The sequence below is a fragment of the Portunus trituberculatus genome, chromosome 27 (assembly GCF_017591435.1).
Source record: "Portunus trituberculatus isolate SZX2019 chromosome 27, ASM1759143v1, whole genome shotgun sequence".
NCBI classification, from domain to species: Eukaryota; Metazoa; Arthropoda; class Malacostraca; order Decapoda; family Portunidae; genus Portunus; species Portunus trituberculatus.
Window position 1 is genome coordinate 7,595,278 of NC_059281.1, and position 20,835 is coordinate 7,616,112.

The following is a 20,835-nucleotide window of genomic DNA, read 5'->3' on the forward strand; positions in this document are numbered from 1 at the left end:
TATATATATATATATATATATATATATATATATATATATATATATATATATATATATATACCTGCATATTTCTCTCTTTTTATCCTTTTTATTCTTTTTTCTTATTATTATTATTTTATTTAACTCTTTTCCTTCCCTCTCTTACTTGGTCAAAATCGTTATCTACGCTTACGTTTCTCATTTTACCCCTGCGTGTTAACTTCGTCCTCTCTTTTCCATCAGTCTTTCTTACTCCTTCTCCCTCACTGCGGCAGAATTAAGGACTTCCACTCTACTGCACATTCCCGCTTGCACCTCTGAGGGAGAAAGATACATCAAATACATTCCTTTCTTAATCAACGGAGAGAAAAGTTATAACGCCGATAATTCCTCCTTTTCCTTCACTCCGCTGGGAAGGATTGAAGCACCTGTTGTAAAGACGGAAAGGAAAAAATCAGGTGAGGACAGGTGAGATGCGTATGGCTTTTCTTGTTCTTATTGTAAATTGAAAATGGTCACGTGTAACTTTGTTTTTATGTCCATTTTTCCCCCTCTTAAAATAGTAACCTAACATTGACTGTTTGTTTGTTTTTTTCCTTTATTTTTCTCCATCTCTTTCTCATTTATTCGGTTTGGAAAAGCACTGGATTTCTTTCCTTCGTGACCCCAACCCGGTTGCATCCCCTTCCACTCACCCCTTTCACTATTAAAAGATTAGTCGTATACTCACCTGCGACTTTAGAGACATTTTTTATTCATATTTTCTTACCAGCGTCACTTAAAATACTCCTGTAGGCTAAAAGCGACGCAATTAACCTCTTTTTTCCTGTATTCTTCCATGCAAACAATTCTTTACAATGCCCTGAATGCTGACAAAGGACGAGCGTGGCGGTGAAAGGGTTACATTTCCTGGAGCACTCGACAAGATGAATGAGGGAAGGAAGCAGGACGAGGAGGAAGACAAGGCGACGAGAAAGTAGTATTAATAATGGAAGGGGTGGCCGAGAATTAGTGGGATCCTCTTTCCTGCCCGAGTAAAGCTTGGGAAATCAAGGACACAAGTGAATCTCTCAAAGAATTACGTTCATCCGAGTAAAGGAGGGCATGGAGGTAGTGTTTAATTGGATCGTGCATGTTGAATGAAGCTTGAATCCCATCTTAAGACCTCTGAACCTTGTGTAGTACCTCTCTTGTCCACTGCAGGGAATTGTATCAAGAGTTTTGCCGCCTCGCTCTCGTGTATTCATTCACTGCAAAGCGCTCGGACGAAATGAACACAGAAAGCACGCTCTAAAAAATCCAAGCCATTGTTGCATAGCGTTTTGTTAAGTTGGCTGAAGTTGCTGTAATAACGTGAACAAATCTACATTTCAAGAATTCTGTGTGTGTGTGTGTGTGTGTGTGTGTGTGTGTGTGTGTGTGTGTGTGTTTGTGTTTGTGATTTTTTTTCTAATTTACATTACGGAATTCCCAAAAATCTAAGTAAATGGTATATAAATAAAACAGAAAGCCCTCCCAAAACTCACTTTGAGATTATGGCAGCCAACACGACACGTTTCTGTTGATCCGGTTTCTGATATGTCGTAGTTAAGGCCACACTGCAGTCAATGATTTTCCTAAACTTAATGATACACAACACACTTCTCATTTCACATCCACATCAATCCTCGTCATGCTTGTAAATCAGACAAATATCTCTGGCAGGAATGTGTATAACTTGAAAAGAAAGCAAAAGGAAACCACTAGATTATATAACGCTTCAGTATATCGCAATAGAAAAAGAGAAGAAATAAAACCACCAGTCCTTGCATCAACAACAATATCTACAACTTAAATCTCCAAAACCTGTGAAGAAATCAAACAATAAGCCACTTCATACTCTCACATCACAAGATAATACTTAAAAGAAATTAAATAAAAACAAGAATGAAACATAAAGACGCCAATCCAAGAACAAACAATACAGAAACACGAGAAAATGAAGCCAATTACGTCATGCATAGCGGGTTGCTGGGAACGATCTGAGGGTGCCAGGGTAGCGGTGGCAGTGGTTGAGACTTTGGCACTGCCCTGGCACTGGTTTTAGTAGTGAGTGTGAGGCGGGAGTGTCTGGTGGTGGCATGCAACGAGTGCCGCTGTTCACGGACGGTGGGTGAGGCTGGTAGGGGAAGACGGGCGTGAGGATGTATGAGGGTGTGAAGGGCGTGTGTCTGGTGATGTAGTGATTGTAAGGGCGTGAGGGCGTGTGTCTGGTGATGTACTGATGATTGTGAGGGCGTGTGTCAAGTGATACAGTGGTCGTGTGGGCATGTGTTTCGTGATTTAATGGGTGTGTAGGCGTGTGTTTGGTGATCTAGTAGTTATGTGTGTGGGCGTGTCTAGTAATGTCATGTATTCTTTTATTGGGTAAACCTTCCTCTTTCCTTGTGTTTATTATCGTAGAGGTGAGCTGTGCGCCGGGTTGTGATTAACGAAATGTGTAAAAAAGAGAGAGGGGAAAATATGAACTAAAAATAATAACTTTGGTCTATATAAAGCTTATGTTTTATATAAGAGCTATTAAGTTTATTACACTGGCGGTGGCGGGGGGTGAAATATGGTAGAGAGAGAGAGAGAGAGAGAGAGATTATTTATGAACAGGGACCTACAGGTACTTTACACTACTCAATGTTTATGAATATATTGAAGCTAGGCAGAGTAGATTGAACGTTAGTGCGAGAGGAAGGAGAAGAGAGGAGAGAGGCGGAAGACGGTGCAAGGTAGCAAGCCAGGTGGTTCTTTTCCTATTTATAGCTTCGTGTATTCTTACGTCTGGTCACTGTGCTGCTGCGACGCCAAGACCTTGCTCTTACACATGCTCGAATACATAATATTGAAAGCCCATCACGTGTTGCACCTCGTGGGGAGTTTTTGAAAAGGTACCGGGATGTAAACTGACGTGTTTTGCAGCCAGGTATTCATGCCAGTCTTTCTCATCTGCTGCTTGCTATTGACTCGAGTTTTTATAATTTCCTGTAGATACTGACGCACGATGCAGCCTGGTACACTAAACACGATACTCATGCTACTCTTTCCCGTCTGTTGGTTTTAGAGTCACGGTTCGTAATGCTGTGTGTGGGTTAGTGTGTCATAGACGGGAAAAATTGATGCGGTAGAGTTTTTTGGCTTTGTGTGTGTGTGTGTGTGTGTGTGTGTCGGACAGCCCAATTTTTGTAATGTCCGTCATTCTGTCAGTCTACATGGTCTTGTTTCTGACATACTGATGAGCATATGACTGTTTTAATGTATTGATCCTATTAGGTAACGTTTGAAAAAGTAATCACATTTTGCCTTGGTATTCAAAGTTATTAGACAGGTGGATATAACCCAACTTTTACTTAATGTCTGTTGGAAAGGGGAGAGAAACATTACATACTCTAGCAATGAAAACATCACATAGAACTCCATAGCAGCAGCAACAGCCTTTAAATAATCTATGATGAAAGCCTTCAGTCCTTGTTTCGCTCCATTAGTCGCATCGTCGCACCCAACATTGCCAAGGTCAACGGAGAGGGTGGCCATGCCTATCCAACACAGGGTGGCATGTGGAAAGAGAAAAACAGGAAGAGGGCACGTGAGGAATGGGCATGTGGAAAGAAAGAGACAGTAAAGTGGAGCATGAGTAATGGAAAGGGAGGATAGGAGAATATAAAGGGCAAAGATGGATAGGGAAAGAAGGGATGGAGGTGTGAGTAAAAAAGAAAAGAAAGAGACGAAGAAACGAGAAATCATAACTAAGGGGATTAAAGGAATAAGAAAATATAAAGAAAAAATAAGAAAGGATATTGAAAGGAAGGAAGAAGAATGTGAGTAAAAAAAGGAAGGAAAGGAGACTCGAATAAAGGATAAGAAGAAACGAGAAAAAGAGGAGACATGATCAAAGGAATAGGAAAAATATGAAGAAATGTGATGAAGGATAACGAAAAGAAGGAAGAGGAATGTGAGTGAAAGGTAGAGAGGGATATTTGGTAAAGGATATTGAAAGGACACACACCGAATGACGCCGCATGTACATACCTCACTACCTCTTCTCCTGGCAGCTCTCATCAAAACACTACGCATTTACCGTCTTTCCTGTGTCTCTCTCGTCTCAATGCTTAGTTCTGAGTAATTCTGGCGGGTGCTGACTGATATGAATTATTTTGTTAACCTTTTTTTTCAGCTGAGTATTGATTTTATATGCTTTGAATATCACATAATTCAATTCCATATCATATTTATTTTTGTTTTACTTTTTTAACTTGTTTCTTTTTTTTTAGAGAGAGTATTGGGTCCCGTGTATTTTGATTGAAATGTATCACAGAACTCAACCTTGTTAAGTGTTATTTTTTACCTTTATTTTTTCAGCCGTTGTATTAGGTTATGCGTGTTCTGAAACGGTTCGTATGATTAATTTCTAAGGTTAAGCAGACTACCTACGTGAACTTTCCAATAATCACCCTCAACTTTTATTAGAAGCAAAGGAAATTATCAAACATCTCCGCATTTTCTTTTACAGCCCAGGAAACAATACTATGGGCTCATAATCCATCCTGTTTCTTTTCATCATTTTCTTCCCAACACAGATTTACCTGGTCCACTTGAGTTTGCAGAGGCAGTGTACGTCTGTATGTCTTGTTATCATGAGTTTACTTTTTCTTATAATACTTCTGGCATTGGTCACCGTTTAGTTATAAGCAAGTGTGTGTGTGTGTGTGTGTGTGTGTGTGTGTGTGTGTGTGTGTGTGTGTGTGTGTGTGTGTGTGTGTGTGTGTGTGCGCCAGCCTATATTCGTCTACCTACCATCAACTCATCGCTCCTGTCCACTCAGGCTAAATATATTGAAGATTTCTACGTGTCTGGTCTGTACGTATATTTTGACTCGGCCTTATTGTTTATTGTTATTCTCCTTTATACTTCATTGCCAGACAAGTTAACTCATCAAGGCGAAGTTGGCGTAAGAAATATGTTAATCCATCAGTAATTTCAATCAGATGTTACGGTTTTCATTTTGATAGTTTCTTGAATTTATTACAGGTTTTTGTTATCAAGGATTATTATTTTCCTTGTATCTATTGCTATATTCTTTCTATCATTAATTACCTCACTACCTGCACATTGGGAGTATAGTCCACGTCAGATATTAATCACAAACTCAATATCTTTTATCCTATTTTTTTATATATTATTTCTTTATATATCTAATTTATTCTATTGGTACATCAAATTTCTTAGTACCGAAAGTGTGTGTGTGTGTGTGTGTGTGTGTGTGTGTGTGTGTGTGTGTGTGTGTGTGTGTGTGTGTGTGTGTGTGTGTGTCAAACCCCACTCTCAGCTAGGAGTTTTAATTCCTCTCTCACAGCTTTGACCTTTCAGAGACATTCAAGTGGGGCGCCGTGCCAGGACTCCCCTTCCACACGTCCTCTGTTGCTCGTTTATCACATTCGATGCCCAGTTTTCAATCTTTCTGTTCTCTGTCACTCTTTACCAGGAACACTACCAAGGCAAGGTAACTCGGATCAGCATACACAAACCCCCCCGAAGCCTTCACTATACTCGTAAAACTCGCCGTAGATTTTGTATCAGACGGCATTGGGAACATTCTGCAGGGGTCATGCAGCGTTCCTGACCCGCCAAGTAGTGCCTTCAGTTTGTGGCTGAGCAGAACTTCTCATCTGACTCTCATACGGTCAGCTTGTTCCTCCTGACGTGTTAATCCTTTTGTTAAGCTCTCCCCGCTAGCGCCAAGATGACCTTCAGTTTTCCCAAGAGAGAGAGAAGACCAGGCTGCGATTATGTCACCCCCATACGATTGTGGGAAGATGAGGGTGCGTACTGTCACTGCCCTTCTCCTCCTCTTCGTGCTCCTAATACTACTCCTGAAAACCCCCTCCCCACCCACATACCCGCCAGCCAGCCCTCAATACGGGAATCAAGGCAGCCCTTTTTCTCCCTCCAATTCTTTTTAATACCAAGGCTTGTATTCTCAAAGACTTTGAAATTTGAGAGTATTTGCAGAGGCCAGAGATGATTACTTGGTTCCTCGTAATGTTAAACCATCTCTAGAATCATGAAAACCCTTGAGAACATCCAGTAATTGCGTCTAGATGCGGTCAAAAGTTGAGTCAAAAGGCCGCTGAAGTGTTTGAGAATACGGACCTCGTTTCTACTAAATTGATTTATTTCCTCCCTGTAAACAACGAGCAGCTCTTACCAGGGAGTTTGTTTTTGGCCTGTGTTTGGCCTCAGAAAGAAACTGACCGAAGCTGTCCACTGCAAAAACGAAGGATAAGTACGAGTAGTTTCCTTTTAATCTCCCGACCCCCACCACTCCAATTTGCCCTGTCTGCCCTAGAGTGTTCCCCAGTCCCTCCCCACTACCGGCCTTCTCACGACGGCTCCTACTCTTCTCCGTGACTACCAGCCTTCTCACGACGGCTCCTACTCTTCTCCGTGACGATTCTCAAGGTAATGCTGTGGTGCTGTGAGTCCCTGTTCGTCTTGTCTATCTGTCTGCCTGCCCCAAAGTGTACTTAAGAGTGCTTCACTGCTCATCTCGTTTTCTTTTTGCAGAGTGAGGTGTATAGCGTGTGTTTGCAGAGTGAGTACTCGATCCTCTTTACATGTCCCCGTGTCCTCCCTGCCATTCCCCATATTATGATGCTGCCCCTCGCCCTCCCCTCCCCTTTCCCTCCTTATACGAAATGTCGATTATCATCTCAGTATCCCTTTATATAATGTTACGATGTTATGTGAAGTTATCCCCTTTCCTTTTCCTGAGAATTTTACATCCCTTTCTTTCTCCCAGCATTCTCCATACAGCTGAATGCCGCTCCTCTTTCTGCAATCCCTCCCATTAAAATATTCTCGTCAATATCCCAGTATATGTGTATCCCCATTCTCTCCTCCCCACACAATCTCCCTGACAATTATATATCTTTTTCCCCGCAGCATATCCCTCCTATTTTATAATATCTGGTATATTTTTTTCTTTTCATGTTATCTTATTTCTCATCCCATTTAGAGACCTCCGCACTCCCATATAAACAAACAGTGCGTTGATCCTTATTTGTTATATCCACTCTCGTAACTCAAATTCCCCGGATGTCACCCGTTTCCTCCCACAGCCATCCATTCCCCACACGGTGAACCATACATACATATTCCTTTCTTATATGTGTAATTATTTCTAGTGTTTATTACTATTATTATTATTATTATTATTATTATTATTTATTTCATTATGATGCAGTTTTTTCCTTTTTTTTATTATTTTTCACTGTTATCAACCCCGCTTTCCCTTCCTCCCATCATGACCCCACACATTTCCCCTCAGAGGTGTTGCTGCTTTCCCTCCCCTCCCTCCCTCATCCCTCACTCCCCTTCTTGGTCCCTTATATGTATAACTAATTAGTAATATCAAGTTTTTTTTCTGATATATACTAGACTGTTGTGAGGTGAACTTATAACTTAATTAATGCTCCCTTATTATTATCACTTTATCTGTTTATTTATCTATTATTATTGGTTGATTTTAGGTAAAGGAAGATTCCAGGCCAGCATGAGTTTAAGAGTGATATTTTGTAAGTGTGAGAGAGTAAGATCATATTAGACGACATAGGTATTCTACTGAACATGTAATTCACCATAGTTTATCTCTAATAGACTTGTAAGGGCCATCAAATATGATGCTGTGCTTTTTTTTTTCATTTACTACCCTCCTTGTTGGACAAACCTCAAGACACCACTTGACTTCCTCCTCTTCTTCCTTTCCCTCTTCTTTTATCTTCCTTCGGTTGTTCCTGTTCTTGTTCCTCTCCTATCTTACTCCCTTCTTTTCCTCTACACTTTATTCAACTCCCTCAGTTTTTACATATTTTAAAATTTCTTGTTAATCTTCCACTTTTTTTCTTTATCTGGTATCCCTCTATCAGACTGTTTTCCTACCCTTAATTCCTCCATTTATACACCTTAACACCACCTACATAACTCCACCATTTTACTTATCCTGTCTTCCAGTTTACAGATCCCTCAAAATTCCTATGTCATGTTCTTTCTCATTAATTTAACCTGCATCTATTCTTACTCTCCCCCTCAAAAATTCTAATCAGTCTTCCTCTTCTTTCTCATCTATCTAGCCTCCCATTATTTCCAGGCCCCACCTCAGGACTTCTACTAATCATGGATGTTCCCTCACCACCAGACATTGGGGCCAAAGTTGTAGATCCCCACCAGAATTTTGACGAGGAGGAGGTGGTGGATCCTAATCACGTGTACAGTGACTGGCATCTCCTCCCTGATCTTCTGCTGGAGAGGATCTTTCAGTACCTCACATTGTCAGAGAGGCACACTGCATCCCAGGTGAGTTTTGGTGGTGTGGTGATGGTGTAGTGGTGGTGTGGTCATTGTGGTGTATGTAGCCAACAGTCATACATCTCAAGAAAGACATGGTATTCTGTAAAGTTGCCCACACTCTCTTAATATATCACATCTTATTGTGTTCTTTCATTCATCATCACCATTTTCATATCTCCATTCTCTGGTAGAGTTGAGTAGCTTAATTGTCAAGTCCTCCCACTTTTTGTCTGCATAGATGATCTCTCTAATGTTTGTCTTTCTCTTGGCCTCCTCCATATATTGTCCCTGGATCTTCTTTCTCCCCATTAGTGTCCTTACAGCAACTTCCAGTGCTTGAGTAGAATCATATAAGGTTCTTTTCCTTTTTCCACATGCTGTCTCTCTTTTTGTTCTTCCCACTGGTTTTACACCAATTCCTCTTACATTCTTCCAAGTTAAAAAAATATATGTTTTTTCCCCTTCTCCGAATACTGTCTCTTGGTTCTCTTTTCTTTTTACTTGTTTCCTTCCAGCTCTTCCTGCCATATCACTCAGAGCTGCGTAACATACAACTCTCTCCTCTTCTGAATCACCCATACCACCTCAGTCTGTACATCTGCACATTTATCACATGCATCATTTACTTGTCAGCTTGTGGACTGATGCCTCTCTTTCCTCCCTGCCTCCACAATAGGTGTGCTACAACTGGAGCAAGGCATTCCACTTTCCACGTGTCTGGTATACGTTTGAACTGCACGATACCTTACTCACTAAGCGCAAGTTTAATTACTGTGCAGGATGGCAGGTAAGAATGAGAGAGAGAGAGAGAGAGAGAGAGAGAGAGAGAGCATTGTCTTTCATATACTATACCTTGATTTGTTCTTTAAATTGTTTATCTCATGTATACTCACATTTTCTCTTTTCATTTCCACCTTCTATTATACACATTCTTTTTTGTTCTTGCCTTTGCATCACTTTCTTCCTGCCTTCCTCACAACACCCATGCCATTTATCCCAGCAAAGAAAATTACAGGAAAGATTGGGCCATATCCATCTGCTCCTCTTATTGCATCTACTCTTCCTTCCTGGCTTCTGCACCACAAAACAAAGGATAATCCCTTCTTTTAATCTTTCCTCTATAGAGATTCACCAGCTTTCTCTGCATTTTCCTTGTAACTTCTTTTCTTATATATACACCACAATTACTCTCCCCTTTCCTTTCTCTTTCACAACACCCACTCAAACCAACACTGCCTCTAATCTCTTCTGTAATCCTCTTTTTTGTATCTTCTTTTCTTCTATGCAATCTCTCCTCTGCAGAAACTCCTGGACCACATCCGAGCGAGTGTTTTCCTCACCAAGAAGGGCAGTCACATCCGCACCCTCATCTTCCAGCCCATGACCAACCTGTTCAATCTATACGAGTTCCTCAACATCAGCCTGTACCTGCACCACCACTGTCCAGGCACCCTTGATTATGTCCACACTGTCAGGTGAGTGTGTGTTCCTACCTAGTTGTTTCTGCTTTTTTTTTTTTTCAGGCGATCAAGTTTGTATTATATGGTCTTTTAAGAGTTCTTCATACACATAACTTCACCCTTTCTTGCATTTTTTCTTATTTGATTTCTTCCTTACTAGGTTTTCCCTCTTTTCTATTCCATCCCTCATCATTCTTTTCTTTCTCACATCACTCTTCTTCCCTTCACATTATTCCAGTCCCACACACCATAAATAACTTCATTCCATCATTATCATCCTCTGATATATCTTTTCAATTATTCTCATCTCACATTTCTTCTACCTGTCTCTTCCATCCATCTCATTGGCCTTCTCTCTCATATCCCACTCTTTCAGATTTCAGTTTGCCTGCCATGTGACAGAGCGATCAGAGGAGCTGGTGTTTGGCACAGGGGGTCAGATTCTGGCCATGTTCAAGCAGGTGGTGGGGGTGTTTGCCATGCTGCACACCCTTGAGCTGCGTGACCTGCTGCTGGATGGCTGTGAGGGCATGACACTCCTGGATGATGTGGGTGAAGGGATGAATGGTGCTCGGAAAGAAAGTATCAGGAAAAAAAGTAATGGAAAAAAAAAACAATTTTTGCTAGGAAAGAAAGTATCAAGAAAAAAAGTAACAATACTAATTTTATTTAGGAAAAAAAGTAACAGTGGTCATTCTTGAAGATAAATTGACAATTAATGTACACGATTTAAAGACTGCCGAATTGAAGACAGTGCTTCTGGTACAAAAGGAAGTATCATTTTCTTGGAAAACATTAAAGTTAAAAACAGTAAAACGTTATAATACATTAACACTTTGAAAAGTTAAAAACATTAATACATTAAAATATTAAAAATATTAAAACACTAAAACATTAAAAAGTAAAAAAAACATAAAAAATACGAGATGTATATTAATGCAGTGTCCGGGTTATCGGTATATTGTGAGCAAGTCCTTCTAAAAATTCTGGGATGGATTTTCTTCCTTCCTATCTGGAATGTACATGAGGTGACATTACACAGCAACTCCCATACCAACAACATTTGTGAGGGTTGGAACAATAAGTTCTCAAACTTAGTTGGACACCACCATCCCTTTGTATGGAAGTGCATACAATGGTTCCAAAAAGAACACGCTACCGTGGACACTGTGGTGCAGCAGGACCTGATTGGCAACGCATCCAAACCAAGACACAAGAGAAAAGCTATTCAATTGCAAAAGCGTCTACGACATCTCTGTCAGGACAGGGTGGAAGGAAGAAAATCCATCCCAGAATTTTTAGAAGGACTTGCTCACAAAATACCGATAACCCGGACACTGCATTAATATACATCTTGTATTTTTAATGTTTTTTTTACTTTATAATGTTTTAATCATTTTAATATTTTAATGTATTAATGTTTTTAACTTTTCAAAGTGTTAATGTTTGATAACGTTTTACTGTTTTTAACTTTAATGTTTTCCAAGAAAAATGATACTTCCTTTTGTACCAGAAGCACTGTCTTCAATTCGGCAGTCTTTAAATCGTGTACATTAATTGTCAATTTATCTTCAAGAATGACCACTGTTACTTTTTTTCCTGATACTTTCTTTCCTACAATCAGGATGAATGTAGACTTTTCTTTGTTGTATAAGAGGGGTACTGACAGAAGGCAACAGAAAAAACACTGAAACATCCTTAAAAACCACAGATTATTTGCCATGTTCTGAAAAGTGTTAATATGTTCTTACAGTCATAAAAGGATCCTTAGAAATTTGTATCAATGCAAAATTCTTGGCCAGGGAGATAATAAGCCATGTGCTTATGACTGTTTCTTCAGTCAATAAGTAAGAAATCTTGTTAATCTATCCTTACAACCATAACACCCTTAAAAACCTGTATCAATTCATGATAACTATCTTTCAAAGGCTAGAGAGTTGATTAGCTCAGTTCTCAAGAGTGCTTCTCTATTTGATAATGTAGAAATCTTATAATTATAAAACTATAAAAACACCCATAAAAACCTGTGTAATATATTTGAAAGTAGTGGAGATGTGATGCAGAAGTGTTTCAGAGTACAGGCGATGGTTTGTGTCCCCCAGGTGTGTGTGACATGCTGCGAAACACTCAAGACTCTGGTGCTGATCAACCTGACGAAGATGAGTCTCCCCATCATCCACCCAGCAGCCTTTGTTAACCTGCAGACACTTGTCATCTCCCCACAGGTGTGATGGTTTGGGGTGACTGTGTAGCCCCTTGATTGTTTTGGAAATGGTGTGAATGTGTTTCCATTACTAATGCATATGTCATCACTCTTATTTATGTAGCCAGATTTGCAATGCCTCAGCTCTTATGGTGCAGTTTGTGTAATGTAGTTGTCCACAGAACTGTCCATTTCCATCTTGGGCCAGCTGGGCTAATAGTGCTGAGTCTTTTTTTTTTATTTATACCATGTGGGTTTTTCATGGGAATTTATGGGCTAAAGGAGGTACTTTTTGGGGTACCTCCTATCTCAAAGCCCACCCGCTAGGAAACCGTTGCCCCGAGTGAGGAAGCCCAACCTGCATTCAGACCGTGGACAGGATTCGAACCCATGCGCTTGAAGACTCCTCGGACCCCAAAGCGCGCATGGTTCCACTGTACCACGGCAGCCTCATTAGGGAGCTTTGAAAGAAGACTAGACAAATACGTACATGGGGATGATAGGTGGAAGAGGGTAGGTAGGTTTGGTACAGGGACTGCCAGGAGTAGGGCTGATGGCTTCTTGGAGTTTCCCTAATTTTCTTATACAGTCAACCCTCGGCTATCGTGACTTCAGCTATCGCGTTTTATTGCTATCACGCACCAATGAAAAGCTGCTAAAATTTCATTATCGCGACCTCAGATGCCTACTATCACATGCCCAGCCATGACATCATGGGATATCTGAGCGCTCATTGGCCAAAACCACCTTCCCACCAAGATGAATCACAGTCTCTGAGTGTGCGTCCTCCCCACTAGACAGTGATAGCCAGATTCTACCATTTTTTGTGCTCACAATGGCCACCAACCCTCCACGCCGTCCTGCAATCGATTATACAGTAATTAAAAAAAAGGTAAAAATGAGGGATATTAGGAGTAAAATTTGTTGTTGCGGCACCAATAACAATTTTCACCATTAGTTGTTCAATTCGGCTATCGCGTTTTCGGCTCTGGCACGGCTATTTCAGTCCCAATTGGGCGCGATAGCCGAGGGTTAAGTGTACTTATTCTTATGTGAAGCAGCAGTGAATTACCTAACAAGCCTTCCCTAAACAGAACATAAGCGATGACCTGATTGAGTTGATTGGTCAGTCAAGGCTGCGTAACCTTCACATCGTGCAGAACAAGTACACAGAGCATGGCAAGTCCCTCAGCTACAAGGTGTGGAAGATGTGTCGCCGCGGCAACCCCTACCTGCGGGTGCACTTGCAACTTGAGGGCTCCTGCAAGAAGGAGATCATTTGGCAACCCCGAGCTCCAGTCAAGAGTGTTGTTTATGACTCCCCATATGCCAAAGTGAGGTGCTGGGTGCTGTGTGGTGTTTTCTCTTTCTATTGCTGTTTTGTATTTTCTTTTCTGGTGTTGCTTCCTTTGCTGTTCTCCTGTAATGTTTCCTTAGGTTGTTGCCTCCTCTGTGTGTCCTTCCTGTCTATTTCTGTCAATACTTCTCTCTCCTGCTCTATTCCTATCCTTTGTACCTCTTCTGTCTGTCTCCTCTGTATGTTTCCTCTTGTGTCTCCTGTTATTGCCTAATCTATCTGTTTTCTCTATCTTCTTGTCTTTCACTCTTTTTCTGTCTTTTTTGCCTCCCCTGTTTATCTCTATTTGGCTCTGTTTCTGTCCTTCATACCTACAGTTATTTCTCCCTTTGTTTCCTCTATTTCCTTTTTTTATCTTATTATTACAAAGCACAAGAAGACAACATTACCACCACAATTCTAACCGGTTCCCTCTTGTTCCTCTGCCATGCCTCAGATCAGCCCCCGCATCATGATGGCCACTGTGGAAATGTACAAGCAGGATTTGGAGGTGTTTGCCCATATGCAGCTCCCTCGCTTCCACATGCCCAGTTCCTTCCATGAGAGAGCCGACTCTTCCCTGCTACTCCTTGTTCGACAGTCTCCCTACATCCACACCCTGGTGAGAATCGAATGTGAGATTACAAGAAAATACAGTGTATAAAGCCATTTAATCCATATAACATAGCTCCTGAATTATTGATTTTAAAGGGTTGCATAAAAAGAAGAATGCATAACTATAAATGTTGAGAAAAAACACATTAAATGTGTTGTGAAGAGAACATGGTAGCATGAAGTGAGGTGATGAGGAGAGGTGCTGGTGTATCAGGGTTTATTTTGGACAGGTGGTGAGGGAGAAGGTATCCACTGCAACTGTCCTCCTCCTGGCGCACACTGCCAAGAACCTCATCTACTTCTATGTCCGTAGGAATGCCATCATGCTCAAGGTACTGTCTTTCTCCCTGTATTTACATGTTTATCACCACTAAAAAAATTTCATTGCTAAAAAAAATTCACAAATCACTTGTATCTTGTAAGATTTACCAGTAGTATGCTATCAGTATGGAAGGTTTTTCGTTTTTGTTGTTAACAAAAAGACATTGAAATAATAGGCAGACTGGCCTTACAACCCTGACTGGACGCCAGAGTTCTATGCATGGCTGTGCAAGAATGCGCGATCATACGAGGCAATGGAGAGGGAGGTGGCACAGATCCTGGGGCACCGCTGGCAGGCACTCACTGACAAGCAGTTCAAGATGATCAAGCTGGACCTCAACAAGAGCTTGTACTTGTAGCAGCTGTGAGAGAGCTGAGGTGAGGGTAACAGGGAAATGATTGCTTGTGATGATGCTGTTCAATTGCACTATTAGTATGGGCTCTATTTTGTTTTTGTTATCTATTTTATATACCTATATGAAGTTTGTGATATTTTTATACACTTTTGTGATACCTGCATTGTTTCAGTTCAGGCATCGTATTAAGTTTTATATCAAATTATATATATATATATATATATATATATATATATATATATATATATATATATATATATATATATATATATATATATATATATATATATATATATATTATTTATCTATACATTGTAGGTGTGTATGAAAGCTTTATTCTGCTAAGGGATATTGCAGGATATGTTTTCAGTGCTGAGGTGTTGAACCAGTGGCACAATCACCACAAACATTACCTAACAGTTACAATGATCCTATCTGAAGTGCTTAGCTTTAGTGTCCCAGTGAAGAGGTTCAATCTTTCTGCAGCGTCTTCTCATAGTAAAATCATCCTACCTTCGGATGAATTTTCCACTGTTGCTATTAGGTGCCTTAGCAAACATTGAACTGATTTAAGTTGCTGATTTCAATGAGCAAAAAAAGCTTCCAGGCAGTGAAAAGTCAGTTTTGTCAGTTCTCTCTGAAAAAAACTTTGCAATTTTGTAAAGTTCTGAAGAGGAAAGAATTTACTGATATTTTCATTTTATCTTTTTTTCATATATAATGTAAGTTGAATGTTTTACCTCTCACAGTATCTTTCTAGATAAATATTCCAGACTTATGCTACAGGATTCTATGAAGATGTTAGCAAATAAGGGATTCATTTGATAGATACCCTGCCAATTTTTTGTTAGGAAAGTGTACAGAATTATACTGTGAGATTTCACTGGATTATCTAATGAAATCATTAGCAAAAAATGGATGAATTCATTAGACACACAGCCATTTTTATGCAAAGAAAGAGTAAGTGAACACCTGTTTACATTTATTTATTTATTTACAGAAATAGATACAAGTCAATATATGCATATAAATAAACTCCTTTGGCTGTCATGCTATTCAGTAAGTGTGAAGCTTGTTCAGAGGGTACCTTTAGTCTTGGGATAAGTTTGAGGTCCTGTCTTAGTGTAGCTGCCTCAGCCAGGTGGATCAATGAATTTACAAATTATAATGAAGTTTTGTAGCCTAGGCAACATGATTAATAAAAATCTCACATATAATAAAGAGGAATCTGGTGCATGGTATTGATCCAGATTCATCTCTTCAGCTGTGATCAATCAACATTTGTACAAGTTTTGTGAATTTAAGTATTATAAACTTTACATATTTTAACAGAAGTGATATATTCCTTTTAGGAAGTTTGGGTTAATCTTTTCAATGAGGTCCAGATCTGGGAAGGCACTAAGATCTGTCCAATGTGTGACTCCAACAGATTCAGACACTTGGACACTACATAGATCACTAAATTTTTCACACAAAGTTTCAACAGGCATACAAGTAACAAAATTTACTATGTACAGTACATATAGAAACTTATTGTAATTTCTCCCATTGAGCTCCAGCAACTGAATTAATATCATAAATAATAATGGAATCTGACACTATAAATATTTAGGTAGACAAGAGCTATCCAATCACCAGGAAGTATATATATACAAGATGGAGATGATAAGAAAAATAGTTATGCTTGCATGTGTAGCAGTGTGCAAACAAACTACATACTTAGATTAGTTGCTTCATTTTATCAGATCAATGTTGCATCTTAGATGCTAAAAACTTGTTCTGTCAGTACTGCACATACAGGTGATGGCTGGCACTAGTAATACAAGTATGCACCAGCACCACTTGATTGCAGGTGGTGAGTGAAGGAGACCCAGGCAGACATGGTATTAGTATTGTTCATTCTCTTTCTGATTTGGATGAATACTTGTGAATTGAGCAAAAGTGAGTCTCTAGCCTAAACCAGCTGTGGTGCCTCCTGCTCAGTGGGGCTTGGGAACATGGCCGTCCACATAGAAGTTGCGTGTGGCATGAGGTAATGTGAGAGTCATGCCATCCATCTCCTTGGTCAGGATGATCTGGCAGCCTTGGAAAAAAATGCAGGCAAAGATTGAAAGAAATGTTTTGCACTGATAGCAATTGTTTTTATCAATAATGCAAACAACCAATCTCATCCAAGAGTAATCTTCCTCTTCCCTCTTCCACACTATTCATAAACTTGCTTATAGCCTGAACACATGGAGAAAGTAACTGTATACTTTGGAAAACAACTGAAAGGAAAGGAGTGAATGGAGTGAGAACTGTCTCTTCTTTATGTCATGACAAGGCATTTCCACTCATCTGGGCTGCTCCCCTTAAAGAAGGATCTAAGTTTGGTAAATAGACACTCATGCAAAGTACCAAAATTTAAGAAACAAACAGCCTCACCTAACCGAGAGGTGTCCTTGAGGAACACAGCAAGGTCCAGCATGTCCTCCTCCTCTTCTACAGGCTCTGGCAGGCAGTCTGTGTATGTGTCTTCCACGTACACATGACAAGTGCTACAAGCCAGAGACGCCTCACATGCACCTGTCACCAGTACGTGTAAGGAAAGGTACTATTAAGTTTAGTGCTGTTCATCACATTTCTTGCCATGTTTCATTAAAAAGTAGGAAATGTTATCATTTTTCTAAGTAGCATGTTATATATAAATTGTGAGGTCTGTGTAACTCCACTAAGTGTGTTGGCTACAGTAAGTCATGGAGCTTCGGAACTTGAATAGAAAGTTGGCCCAAGGCATAAAATTATATAAGAAAAAACCTCCTTACTAGAAGTTCCACAAAAAAAGTTTAATAAAAGAGACTTCCAAAACAGAGGCTTATGGGACGATGTGCCAAAAGGTGGAATAAACAAAACACATTGAAAAGACATTCTAAGGCATTTCTGCTGAGGTCATTCTAGAAAACTGATGATGATGACTACTAGGTAATGAGTTGGTTTGACGCACCTTCAAGGTCAACATTGAAGCGATGTGCTAGGTACAGCACATTGTCCCCAACCTTGCCTCGCACCGGTATTTCTTTCCCATTTCGGTCAACAAATATTATGTTGACACTGAAAAAGAGGATGTTAGGAGGTGTAGGTTCAATAATGTGATGGGAAACACACAAGAATGTGTCATAACATATTTGCTGTGATATTTTTGGTAAAGTCTCTCTATTCCAGACATTATTTTCTTTAAGTTTTCTGCCAGTTTTTAATTATTTGCTTTTTTTTTTTCTTCCCTGCACATTATTAGATTTAATGAGAAGCTATACCTAAAGGGAAGGTTAAAGAAAATCATCTCAAGAATGATGATAGACTGAAATGTTAATACCACACTTCCTCTAAGCAAAGATAAAAATAATGAGTTTTGCCAACAATAACTTTACTTTTTTTAAATTATGAATAGGAAAGTTGGTGATAGAAATCCTAAAAAGAATAAATCAATAAAGTAAATATAATAAATAAGTTCAAATAACTGTCATATATCTTATCTATATCTATATAAGTCCAGGAAAGTTTCCTTTAGTATGGACAAGGAAGGCTTAGTGGAAATGGCAAGATGCAGTGACTGACAACACTTACACTTCCTCCTCTGACTTTGGGTCCTCCCACTCATACTTCCCGTGCTGCACACCTGAAACAAGGAAACGTTGTGATCAAACTAATGGTTTGCCAACCATGATGATAACAGGAATGCATGTAGGAGTATCTGTAAGCAATAATAAAGCAGAAGTAAAGGAAGAAGTAATTTCCTGGAAGATGTGTCAAATTCTTACAAAACACTGCTAAATTTATAAAAATAGTTTTGACGAGCAATAAACAAGTACATATGTTGCTAAAATGAATATTTACTTTGTTTGGTAACGTGAGCCTTATTTTTTATCATTTCCTTCCAGAGCTTCACAAAACTCACTGTGTATATATAATATGATAATATAGTGGCAGAAAAATATCACCAGACCTCTACCCCCTAACAAACTTGAGGACCTGTGGGAATGTGGGGTGCTTGGGTGGACAAATACTTTTCAGGGAGTAAATTATTAGGATCACCAAAAAATACTCCAAATATATAATCAGAATCACTGAAAACACTACCATGCCATGTCAGAAAATAAGACTGCCATGCTTTACATAATCTGCCATGTTATATGTGATTCTGATCATTTACTCCATGGAAAATACTTAGTTTCCATCTTACACCACCCAAAAACCTCACATTCCCACAGATCCCCATGCTTAGGTTGGTGGCATTTTTTTCTGCCACTGTTTATAATCATATGTATAAAATGGATTCAGTAAAGGTCCAGAAGAAAATAGTAAAAAAAATTAGGTGCTGGAGTTAGGTATATTGAACCATAATCAAATTGTTATCTAAACAACAACATTTCACCATGACTACAAGACTGTGTACACTAACCCATATTCTTGAAATGCATTATGTTTATGGTGGGTATACTACTCTCTGCAAATATTATATACTGGACTATAAGTACATTCGGAGCCTGATCCAATTTAACATTACCTACCCATTAAAATTGGGTAAATACATGAAGAAAGGCGCCATTCTGACATTAACGATAAGCAATAAGGAATAAATTAATAGTTGTATTTTGATGCCTAGAACACGAAATGAGCACTCCTGCCCGTCGGTAAAAATTCCGTATATTAAAAAAAAAAAAAAACGATCTAGGGATTTTTTAAATGCAAGTTCTAAGCATATGAAATCATTGATGCATTCTAACTAAACCTAATCTAAGTTGATGCAGAGATTTTCGTGTTCTCCCAAAACCTATTTATTGAGATTAATACGAAATGAGTAATTTGCAAACCGAAAGTGTATAGATGAAAATGTTTTATAAAAATGTCTACTCTCTAGTGGTGCACTCCTTTTTGTAGTAATGATTCTGAAGACTTTCTCCAGTGATACCAATTGTCAATACTGAAAAAGAGTCCCTAACTAATCCGTGGTTATGTTAGGTAACAGGGTCAGACTGGCTGGTTGCTCTGCCCCCCCACTCTACCGTGCCCTGTCTTGCACTCACTGGGTGTGGTCACGAGGCACCTCTGCGCCACCTTCTTCTGGGGCCTGGGCAGGATGGTGTAGGTTCTGGTGGCGGCGTGGCCATGTATCAGGGCCCGAACACCCCGCCAGGCGCCGAGCACCCACACAGGCCGCGCCATGCTGCTGCCGGGCTGTGTTGTGTTGACGTTCTGCACAAGTTGGATTGACGCGGATTTGGGAAGGTTGGATTGAGCTGGATTCTTCATACCACACATTTTGCTTTTGCCATCATAGTTATAAACAAAACAAATAATAAATTAGTCAAACATAAAGATGAATAAAATGCAGAGTTAGGTATATAGGAAAATGAAATGTAGGGGTTTATGGGCGAGTCAAGCATGAACAAGGTCGAGCATGTCGAGTCGAGCACACTGGAGCCCAGTAAGGCACAGTTCCCAGGTCTCTCCTCCTGGCTGCACGGCATTTTCACCAAAACCTATCCGAAGAACAGCGGCGACTGGCTACTCTGCTTTTATTTATTTATTTATTTATTTTTTTTTTTTTTCATTTTCTTTCATTTCTCTGTCTCCTCTTTTTTCTCTTCCTTAATCCCTACCATTTGCCTTTCCACCATTTTTCTTTACTCTTTGTTGGCCTTGGCCAAATATCACCTCTTACATAAAAAAAAAAAAAACGCATATATTTCTATCAAGTGTTTAAATTCGGTATGAATTACTTTTTTTTTCCCTCCCCCTCTCTAAACATCCGATTGTAAAGCAGTTCTTTAATGATCGTTCACCTCTTCCGCTAGCCAGACGTCATCACCTTTCTCCTCTTCTTCCTACCTTGATCCCTACCGTCTCTCTTTTCTCAGTACTTCTCTTTTCTTCATTTTCATACCATTTCCTCCTCCTCCTCCTCCTCCTCCTCCTCTCTGTGTGTGTGTGTGACTTATGAATGAGTAGAAATAAGCTGAGAAGAGGACAGTAAATGGAAGGAAAAGGAATGACAGAAGCAAGAGTAGAGAAAATTGAGTAGCAGTGCAGCACAAAGAGAGTGAAATCAATGAAGGGATAGGCTGGAAGAATAGGTAGAACTGGGGATAGGGTGTGTGGAAAGTAGAAAAGACTTTAGCATGAAGGAGATAAGCTGATAGATAACATTCTCAG

The 20,835-nt window shown here is 39.7% G+C and overlaps 2 protein-coding genes across 5 annotated transcripts; one reads left to right on the forward strand and one right to left on the reverse strand.

Annotated features, from left to right (window-relative positions):
• Positions 1–2,037: 2,037 nt before the first annotated feature.
• Positions 2,038–14,865, forward strand: LOC123509592. Of its 4 annotated transcripts, none has more exons than XM_045264009.1 (11): positions 2,038–2,131; positions 5,489–5,825; positions 8,201–8,358; positions 9,029–9,139; positions 9,655–9,827; positions 10,189–10,360; positions 11,915–12,037; positions 13,110–13,349; positions 13,809–13,973; positions 14,197–14,298; positions 14,464–14,865. In XM_045264009.1, exons 2-11 carry the CDS (start codon positions 5,747–5,749, stop codon positions 14,644–14,646), a joined length of 1,506 nt encoding a protein of 501 aa, XP_045119944.1. In that variant the 5' UTR covers positions 2,038–2,131; positions 5,489–5,746; the 3' UTR covers positions 14,647–14,865. The 4 variants fall into 4 exon arrangements, with proteins under 4 accessions (XP_045119944.1, XP_045119943.1, XP_045119946.1 ...); XM_045264008.1 differs by having other exon boundaries at positions 2,051–2,127; XM_045264010.1 differs by having other exon boundaries at positions 2,100–2,140.
• Positions 14,866–15,618: 753 nt separating this feature from the next.
• LOC123509594 (adrenodoxin-like protein 1, mitochondrial) lies at positions 15,619–19,947 on the reverse strand. Its single transcript, XM_045264012.1, has 5 exons — positions 19,707–19,947; positions 18,247–18,298; positions 17,627–17,733; positions 17,068–17,208; positions 15,619–16,726 (listed from the first exon to the last, which is right to left on the reverse strand). The coding sequence occupies exons 1-5, from the start codon at positions 19,939–19,941 to the stop codon at positions 16,623–16,625; spliced, it is 639 nt and encodes a 212-aa protein (XP_045119947.1). The 5' UTR covers positions 19,942–19,947; the 3' UTR covers positions 15,619–16,622.
• Positions 19,948–20,835: the final 888 nt, after the last annotated feature.

What these genes read in the sequence shown, in the direction of transcription:
- LOC123509592 (XM_045264009.1), top strand. Translation starts at nt 5,747, where the DNA reads ATGACCTTCAGTTTTCCCAAGAGAGAGAGAAGACCAGGCTGCGATTAT. An exon ending in ATGACTCCCCATATGCCAAA is followed by an intron (nt 13,350 to 13,808) that starts GTGAGGTGCTGG and finishes GCCATGCCTCAG; the next exon opens with ATCAGCCCCCGCATCATGAT. An exon ending in GGAATGCCATCATGCTCAAG is followed by an intron (nt 14,299 to 14,463) that starts GTACTGTCTTTC and finishes TTGAAATAATAG; the next exon opens with GCAGACTGGCCTTACAACCC.
- LOC123509594 (XM_045264012.1), bottom strand. Translation starts at nt 19,941, where the DNA reads ATGTGTGGTATGAAGAATCCAGCTCAATCCAACCTTCCCAAATCCGCG. An exon ending in GTGCCTCGTGACCACACCCA is followed by an intron (nt 18,299 to 19,706) that starts GTGAGTGCAAGA and finishes TCCTTGTTTCAG; the next exon opens with GTGTGCAGCACGGGAAGTAT. An exon ending in CCAAAGTCAGAGGAGGAAGT is followed by an intron (nt 17,734 to 18,246) that starts GTAAGTGTTGTC and finishes CCTCTTTTTCAG; the next exon opens with TGTCAACATAATATTTGTTG.